The sequence below is a fragment of the Lepidochelys olivacea genome (assembly GCF_965140295.1).
Source record: "Lepidochelys olivacea isolate rLepOli2 genome assembly, chromosome: 9".
In the NCBI taxonomy this organism is placed as follows: domain Eukaryota; kingdom Metazoa; phylum Chordata; order Testudines; family Cheloniidae; genus Lepidochelys; species Lepidochelys olivacea.
Genome location: NC_140419.1, coordinates 43,340,955 through 43,350,442, shown reverse-complemented (window position 1 = coordinate 43,350,442; position 9,488 = coordinate 43,340,955). Strand labels below are relative to the sequence as shown.

Below are 9,488 nucleotides of genomic sequence, written 5' to 3'. Positions count from 1 at the left end.
GAATACAGACTAACACGGCTGTTACTCTGAAACAAGATATAAAGATGCAGACAGTTCATAAAATCAAAGTGGAATTCATAAGTTGTAAATAAGCAGTTTCCCCAGATTGTCAAAAAGGACAAGAAACTTTAAATTAGATGTGATGATAAAAGTACAAATGCAATTTATTTTTCAATAAACAGATATTACATGACTATGAGGGGGAATGTTTCTCTATTGATTAAATGAGAAGCATTCTCTCTCTCAGAAACAGACTGCCCAGGTTATTGCTTTGCCCTAGGGGATCATCCCATTTTTGTGTGTGTTTTGGATTCTAATTCCATCCAAACAGTGCTATTGTTAAGACAAAAGCATCCACATGTTCATTTTTATTCATGTACCTTTATTTCTTGTCAGTAATAGAAAGAGACCTGGTTTGCTCCAAAGAACATCACACAGTGCTTAGTCTGTGCAAAATTGATTGCTTGGCCATTAGAAATGGGACCACCTTGGGACAGGCACCAGGTACTGCCAGTTCCAGAACTATTCCCCATCAGGGAGCAAGTCACATAAACAAGTATGCAGTCCAAACTATTTCCCCTATTCCCAAGGGGAGCTTGTGAATGCTACCTTTGATTCTGGCCTCTGACAGAGATGGCTGATATGCCTGCTTTTGCTTCCCAGAGAGATATTTACAAAAAGTACTTATTGATTCAACCTTCTTAGGATAGGTTAGTGGAATATACTCTTTAGCACACGCCCCTTCCATAATGCAGTAAAAAGGCCATTAGTTCACAGAAGCTTTGTTACTGCAAAAATTCTTTAGCAAACTTTGGAATGTAGACTTTGAAGAACTGAGCCTTGCTCTTTGCACCATACAAGCCCTTTGAATTAATGATCTTCCCTGACAAAGGAGCACAAATATTTGCAAGTAACTTAAAAATAAAAGACTTGTTTATTCCAAAGTAGCAGAAGAAAAAACACTGGGCTCTTTCAGCAGATGCTGTGCTGTTAAATGCTATGGTATCTGCAGGAAAGGGTAGTTGCTGCTTTAACAAATTTGCATTTGTGGGCAACTTGGAATTTTCAATTACTGCTCAGTAGTGTGAAAAAATGCAAGTCAGTGACCATTAATAAAAAGTTCTGCTAATTGATCTGATTCTGTACAAGCATTTGTATTGAGCATAGTGCATCATTGCTTCCACAGTATTGTCATGAATGAACTCTGACAAAGGGAGGACAACTACATGAGAATGCATGCAGCATATTAAAAATGCTGCAAGATAGTCCACAGTGTGTGTGTTGGGCAGATTCCAGAAAATGTGGAATTTGGTTTGGCACACAGTGCTAAAAATGCAATTTATTCTACCCCAGCAAGCAAGCAACCTCTCCCATCCAAAGCTTCTGAATTAAAAGGTCAGATCAAACTCCTCAGTATTTCTGTATTCCGATGTCATTTTTAGTGTGAGACAGACATAATGAGGAAGCAGTAATTATAGCAACTCAGAGCACTTGTTCAGTTTGATCTACAGCAGATACAGTTATTTTAAATTTCCTTTTAGTTATCTGTTTATAATTGCCCAGGTTCCATTTAGTGTTACAAAATGGAAATCCTTAACATTTATTGGCATTTTCAATTTGTTGTTAGTAAAGAGAAAATCTTTATAAGATAGTTAAGATTGAAAGCATGTATCAACTAGAACACAATTATCAGGTCTATCTAGTTCACTATCCTGTCTCCAACATTGGTGGGCACAAGATGCTTCAGAGGAAGATACGAGAAACCCCACAGTAGGCAGATGTGGGATAGTCTGCCCCCAATGAAGGTCTCATCCTAATCCCTAATAGTTAGGGATTAGTTTAAAACCTGAAATGTTTTTTTGTCACTCTTCCAATCTTATTCTTGTTAGTATTAACTCTTTTAACTCTGGATATTCTTGTTACCAATATAAGTGCCCAATCCCTCTTTGAATCTTGCCAATATCTTAACCCAAACCACATCCTGCGGCAACGAGTTCCACAGTAACTGTGGTGTCTACCTACAACCCAGACAATGTATTACCATTTTCATATAATCATTCTTCTATCTCAAAAATAAAACGAACTCAAAAGTGAGAATCTGGAAAGGAACAGGTAAGGTATATGGCTACTTCAGCTATGCCTTTATGCTGCCTTCTCATCATCCCATACAAATTATATCTCCTCACCTAACCTAAACCCTTTTATTGTGTTCTGGAATAAAAAGTTATATTTTGGGCTTGTCACAAGGCACAACACTCACCGCTGGACTGGCTCCTCCTCCTGGTTGCTGTGGGTATTAGCTCAAGGACAATGCCCCACATCCACAGTTTGTACCCCATCGCTCTGTCTCGACTGGCAGTCTCTCCAGGAACCGCGACACGCTCTTCATGACTCAGTCCTTCAACCATGTCTCTGTCTGTTTCTCCCACTTCTGGGGGTCAGTACACTGCAGTCCATTTGCCCAGTCACTTCCCTCAGTGGCTAAGCGGGGAGGACCTGAGCCTGTACACTGCTCCAGGTCCCAACTCAGGCACCCTCTAGGGGCAGCCTCATGCTCCATCCCTTCTAACTGTTCAGAACATTTCCCTGGGCCATTTCCCAACAAGCCCAGCACCTACTTCACCCTTACTTCAAGGCCTCTGTTCCCTTAATCCCTGCCAGCAACTGCTCTGTCCATGGTGCTAGCATCTCTTTTACTAGCTAGGAAGCCAGCCCTTACCCCTGGAGCCCCAGGCCACAACTGCCTGGCTCTGCCCCTTCAGCTCCTTTTTTTCACATGAGCTCTGCTGAGCCCGAAATGGTTGGTCCCTGCAACCCCTCTCTGATAGGTTGCAGACCGTTCAGCCACTCTAGGCTGCTCAGAGGACTCACCTCCACTGCTCCCTCCTGGGTTTAACCCCTTCCATGCTGGTGTGGGGGTACATATCCCATCACAGGGCTATATTTATGCTATTTATTTAATTAGAACTACAAATTTCAAATCTTATTGACTCCAAGGGTGCATTAGTATATGTCAGAGCTGCTAGTGGCTTCTGCTAGTGCAATACACTGACTGGGTGGCAAAAGGAAAAGCATTATCATCTGTGGGTTTACCGAATGTGTTGAATTTATGGACCCACATCTGCAGAGCTGACCAAGTGAGAAAGGGCACTGTTGCACTGAAGGTGCCATTGTGGGAATCAGGGATCACAACGAACCACAATGCTCTGGCCATACTCCCTTTTCAGTCATGTCCTCTATGCTGGCCACAGGGAGAAAGCGAGTGACACAGGAGCCACTCCAGCAGCTCCCAGCCACCTGAGGATGCTGCTATGTAGGAGAGATCACCTGAGGGCTGGATCTGTTGGGTTTAGGGCCACTAAAAAGAGGATGAATGTCTTTATAGGGTGTATTGGGGGCCTGCTACCTCAGGATTGTTTTTCAAGATCCACAATATTTGGAACTGCGTGGTGTATTCTAAAGCCACAGAGATTTTTCCTTTCAGAGGTGCCTTTGTGAGTCAAGGCTGTAACAGGGTCAGCCAGCACCCATGCGCATTCTCATGGCCGGAGGTCATTCTGGAGCACCCTTCTTCTTCTTGGGCTTTGTGGCATAGCAGACTCACTTCTAGATACAGTCTATGACCGCCGTGCACTGTGCTTTGTGTCTTGGTGATGACTTAGAGTCTTGCACCTTTTCCTTGGATTCTTGATAGATGTTGCAAAGAAAATTCCCCCTCACTGTCGCTTCCAGCTGCTCTTCAGAAGGGAAATTACCTGATTCTCTCAGATGCGCCTCTTTCAGTAATCCATGTCGGCTAGGCCCAGGCCCTCCAGCCCTTACTTACAGGGCAAGCCACCCTGTTGCAAAGACCACAGAATCATTCCCGGCAGGAATAACTTAATGCTGTACATAGACGGGGATGAGTTCCAGTAGCAAGATCCATCTGAGCAAAGCGGGGGCCCCCGCAAAGCCATTTGATTGTGCCCACACACACTAGGCCCAAGATCGAGTGTGTAGCCTTCCCCACCCTCCTTTTGCTAGCGTTTATCCCACAGAGGCACCTGTTGTCAGCATGAGTTTTATATATACAAAAAAGGGAAAGTGACGTACAAATCAAATGACCAATGCTAATGACCTGTCTCCTTCTCCTAGGGATTTTAAAGTCCTGGGCATATTGCTCAGCAGCCTGCATAGAAGTGAATCCACAGTACCCATTTGCCCATGGAAACCAGCCCCTCTCCTTTGGGAAATAAATGTAAATAGCTGAATGCACTTTAATGGGTCCCACTGAGCCTTGTCTGAAGATCATAATACCCAGTCCCTTAGGACAGTTACTTGGGGACCACAACCAACAGTACAACATCCAAATTGTTGGACACCTGGTTTTCTTTGGGTCCCACTCAGAAGACTGAAGTCAACCTGTCTCTTTAAGTGATAACATGAGCTAAGCAAGTAACCTACTCTTATGAAAGTGACAGACAATTTCCGTAGTGTTACATTTATTTTTAAATCACTACTACAGATTTTATTTGCTTGCACTATTGAATAATTGTAAGCAGATTTTCCCACACACACATACTGTTACCTCAAAATTTACAACAAATGCCAACCAAAATAACCTATTTTGGAGAAGACCTTTTCCTATAGAGAAAAATTAGAGAGATATTGTAAGCAGCAATTATTGAATTAGCTGCTGGATTTTTTCTCTCTAGTTTTATACTATAGGAATTTTATTCCCAGTTTATCTAGACATTTCTGACCATGGATGGCGCTGCAATATATTATAGATGTGTGCAGCTACACACTTTTAGATTAGGCTAAAAAAATCAGATTGGTGTATTAAGTAAGTGACGTTCCTTTCCCTATTCCCCACCCTTCTCTAAACGGTTGTTTATTTTACAGCAAGAGAAGCCCATTCAGATGTTTGCAGCTGACTCAGAGCTACAGACCTCTGCTCACTTAAGAGAAAGGCGGGGAAAAGGGTAATTTCTAAAATGAAACTAAAGTAGCTACAAAACAAAATATTTCCAAGACATTTAATTTCACGTCAATGCGGGTGAACTTTTATTAATTTTTTTAATCCAGAAGAACATCAAACCTTAGTACTTCAGTTCTTTTAATATACTGAAAGTTTTTTGCAATTAACAATTTTTATAAGAACAGTCATGCTCGGTCAAAACAATGGTCCCTCAGACCCAATATCCTGTCTCTGGCAGTGGCTAGTGCCAAGTGCTTCTAGCAGTTGGAGGGTTAGAGACACCTGGAAATGTTATAAAAATCTTATTGTTACTTTAGTGAAAAATAGATGATTCCAACCTTTTTTGTTTAGAAGAAAAAAAAAGATATTTAGATATATTCTGCTCTATTTCATTTTATAGATTATATTTCAGAAACAGGAATAATAATTTGCAGAGACCATGAGGTTTATCTTTATTGGCTTAATTTCCCTCTGCATGCTGATGAATCCATTAACAGGTAAGTTAACTTTTATATTTATCCTTTATTTTTTTCATCTGCCTTAAATATTTTAATCTAGATCTGTTGACTTTCATTTGATATCAAATGTTATTCATACACCAGTCACAATTGCCTTCATTATTAGCAAACAGTATTCAAATTGTACCACGGAGTGACTGGAAACAGGGAATTCTTTATTCAGCTGTTTCAAACACAGAAGTTCAGCTGACAGTAGGCTCCTATCAATGCATTGCAGAGCTGGTCAGCTTCTGGGCTACACAGCACCTCTTTGTACACTGCAAACCCTTCTGAGACCTGCTACTGATTATTTCTTATTTATTTACAGATGCCCGGCCAGTACAGGATGAAGACGGTAATGCTTTTCAGACTTTTTCTCCCTCTCCGCCCCCTAAAAATTGGAAGAGCCACTTGTAACTGGCGGGCCCAATCCAAAATACATTATAGTCAGTGGGGAGACTCCCATTAACTCAATGGGCTTTGGATCAGGCCCTGATATAAATGGTTTCATCTGCTGCTGATAAAGTATGAAATAAGAAGTAAATAAATAAATACATGAAGTGCTGCTAGGCAATTGATTAAAAATATAAACTTTTTTTTTGCATATTACAAAGAGAGAGGATGTGTTAGCAAAGTTAAAATAAAAACAGTAAAACTGATAGCTAAGGCATGTCTTTAGATGATCACCAAACTATGTGTTTAACAGTGCTATCATAAGTTAAGAAATACCAGACTTTTAAATATATTGGGCTTGCTGGAACCTCAGGATGCATGTCTACTTATTGGCAAAAAATCCCAACTTCCAGGACAAAAAGCTTTCAATCTACAAATGACCAGAAAGCCAATTTAAAAAAAATAGGAACACATCCTCAGCTGGTAAATATCAGTATAGTCCATGGAGCTATGCAGATTTACGTCAGCTGAGGATCTGGCCCATAGTATGCAATGTTTGCCTTTGCTTTCAAAAAGTCATCCTAACAACATTTCAATTGCCTTATTGATAGGTTTTGGTGCTTTGGATGTTAGCTAGTTATTTCTGAAAACAGCACGGGGAAATTGTGTTGACCATATATTTGCTTAAATTCTTATTGAGAGTAAAGAGCAGCAATGCAAGACAATTTTTCAAGCACTGCTAGAAAAATGATGGACACAAACACTACACCGCGTTCACTGAGATGTGTGTTGGCATGAGAGTGAAGACTGTCGTGGATCTGCTGATATCCAGTAACGTAACATTCCACTGGAAACAGCAGTGCCCATCACAACATGAACCTAGGGGGACAATGTGGGGGTGGCATGGAAAGAATTTGACTGTATGTTAATTGAAAACAAACTTTTTTTTTAACTCCATGCAACAAGCCTCATTGGCTTGCTTTAATTACACCTCACAACTCAATTTTTTTTGATAATTTTTCCTGTGCTTTAACAAATTTAAGGTGTGTGCAATATTTTATTTGAACACAGGAAATAATTTTTGATGCAACATCCCAATTAAATAACCACACATCTCTTCTTGGTGTGTATTTTACCATATAAAAACCTAGTTGGGTTAATATTTTACAGCTCTCATCAGCAGATGTGGTTTTGTTTCACATTGTGCCAAGGAGCAGACTTCAGCATGAACCTGGAGATCAGCTAATACAAGCAGTGAACTCTGTTCCACAGACAACAGTGGCTAATTCGTTTGATTTTGTTTTGTTACCATCTGTGACTATGCACTGCAAATTCTATTCTATCTTATGAAATTAGGGCCTGATCCCGGACTGCAGTGAACCGCTAGTTCCCACTAAAGGGTCTGATCTGAAGTTCATCAAAGTCAATAGAAACACTTACCACTGACTTCAGTGGGGTTTGGACATAGCCCAAACACTAGGGGAGCAGAGGTCTTCATCCAGCAAAGCACTGAAGCACACATGTGACTTTACATTTGTAAGTACTTCTTCAGCTAAGTTCCACATATGCAGAAGTGATTTGCTGGATCAAGCCCCAAGGGTGCTCAGAACATGGCAGCATCAGGCCCTGAGCTCAATGAATTGGCAACTCAAATCCAGATTATTTTTTACATCCTCTTTAAAAACAAAGCCAAAACCTGGCTGTCTGCCAAGTGCAGAGTGTCTGCGACTGTTGGACATTTCCTGTTTGGATCTCTTTTTCCATCTCTGTGGAAGAGAAGAGACATAATTCTGAGGCTTCAGACTTCCGCAAGGCACCTTAGACCCCAATCCTGATATTTGAAGCCTTCCCCCCCATGCTTCCCCAGCAGAGCCCTATTGATGCAAGAGTCAACCAGCATGGATCCACTTGCACGATCAGCTCTCAGAGTGGGTCTGCTGCTACTCCCACTGTGTCTGAGAAGTCTCAGGATGTGGCCTGTACCATGCAGGAAGCTGCAGCCAAATAAATGTTAATAATGTTATCATGGAAAAGTATAGAAGAGTTATCTGCTATTCACATCGTTTAGGGGGAAAAGGTTCCAGTTTGGGATCCTCTTAGCTGACAGCAAGAATCAAACTTGGCTGGCATCCAAGCAGGAAGGACAGGGCACTACTGAAAAATATTCCACTGAAATCGTTTGCAGTGTGTATAGGAGAAGCCATATTTATTTGCAGAATAATTATTCAAGGTGGGAGGGTCTTGGAAGGCCTTGCTGTATAAAGCCATAAAATGCCATCAATTTTCATGCAAAGCTCCCACTGATTTCATTTCTCTATGAAATGTCCTAATATTGAGCACAGCATTTTCAGTTACACCCTACTCAATTTGGAGTACTTCTAGCTAGCTTAATAATAGCAGTACTTTACTTTATAATCACGAAGTGGGTAAGCACCTCAACACCCCTGTAAAATAGTTCACAAGGATTATACCTTAACAATGGTATTCCTTTCCTGTCCCAGGCAGACGAAAAGTGGTGGCGGATGATGGCAAAGGTGACTTAAAGCCACCTTTGGCTGACCTAATTTTGGACTAGGCCTAGTCCCCAATCAGCCCATAGCACAAAGTAGAACAGCCCCAGTTCTAAGTTGTGCCAGCTTCTAACAGCTCTCTGTGGGCCATTATACCAGATCATAGCGTACTTTGACCATGCCTTCTTTTGCCCCCTCCCTGCTCTGCCTATCATCCCCCCTGCACCAGGGGCAAAGGAGTTGGTAGTGTAGAGCTTTTACATTGGCTGTCTGCCAGCCAGAGAACCACTTGGGGGCATAAAGGGCCATAGCCCTAGAGAGAATCAGGGCCTGAGTGAGGGTGAGCGACCTGCTCCATAGTGAGGCCTAGCACTAGAACCCAGGAGTCTAGGCTCCCGGTCATGCTCTAACCAACACATTTCATGTTATGTTAACCTAATTCTGCAATTTTTATTGTAGACCCGTATCAGGAACCTGCAGCCCTGCCATACTGGCCTTTCTGGTCCAGTGATTTTTGGTCGTACGTGGAGTATTTCCGGACTCTGGGAGCATACAACAGAATCAACGAAATGGCCAGAACCCTGTTTGCTCAATACCCTTTTGGAAATAACCTTGGTTATGATGTTCCCTATCATGAGCACTAATGATTTTGCTCATTTTGCTAAAGTTAGTGCTGAGACCTTTAAAGAAATTTACTGCTTCCAGTAAACTTGCCAGAATTGCCCATTCAGTCTGTTATGTTGTTTCAATGTTTTCAAACATTTGAGGATCCTTATATTGTATAGCATTTCCATGTTTGTAAAATGGCAGACAATTAGTCCGGCTTTTCCTTTCAATACAGTGTATTCTTTTGTGCAAAAATAAATAATTCATTGATTTCAATCCTGGTTTTGGCTGTTTGTATTTTAAAATGTATAAAAGTTCCCATTGGGTAGTCTCTGGACTTTGACCAAAACATGTCAAAAACTTGTTGACCCAAATCACCATAAGAATCCTCCAATTCCATAATCACTCACTTTCTGCAAAAGCCAAGAGAAGAGATTAGCCTTAGTATTGTTTACCAGTAGATTTGGGTTCTGATAACCCAGTTTGGACACAGAATTCCACACCAAGGGCCCTCCACTGACA

At 41.4% G+C, this 9,488-nt stretch overlaps 1 protein-coding gene across 1 annotated transcript; it reads left to right on the top strand.

The window, feature by feature from the left end:
- Positions 1-4,893: 4,893 nt before the first annotated feature.
- On the top strand, positions 4,894-9,195 carry OTOS (otospiralin). The gene is made up of 4 exons (XM_084639844.1): positions 4,894-4,964; positions 5,361-5,457; positions 5,786-5,812; positions 8,820-9,195. Exons 2-4 carry the CDS (start codon positions 5,400-5,402, stop codon positions 9,002-9,004), a joined length of 270 nt encoding a protein of 89 aa, XP_084495970.1. The 5' UTR covers positions 4,894-4,964; positions 5,361-5,399; the 3' UTR covers positions 9,005-9,195.
- Positions 9,196-9,488: the final 293 nt, after the last annotated feature.

Excerpts from the sequence above, each read along its gene's own strand:
- OTOS (XM_084639844.1), top strand. The coding sequence starts at position 5,400 with ATGAGGTTTATCTTTATTGGCTTAATTTCCCTCTGCATGCTGATGAAT. Across the intron at positions 5,458-5,785 it reads GCTGATGAATCCATTAACAG|ATGCCCGGCCAGTACAGGAT; the intron begins GTAAGTTAACTT and ends ATTTATTTACAG. Across the intron at positions 5,813-8,819 it reads GCCAGTACAGGATGAAGACG|ACCCGTATCAGGAACCTGCA; the intron begins GTAATGCTTTTC and ends TTTTTATTGTAG.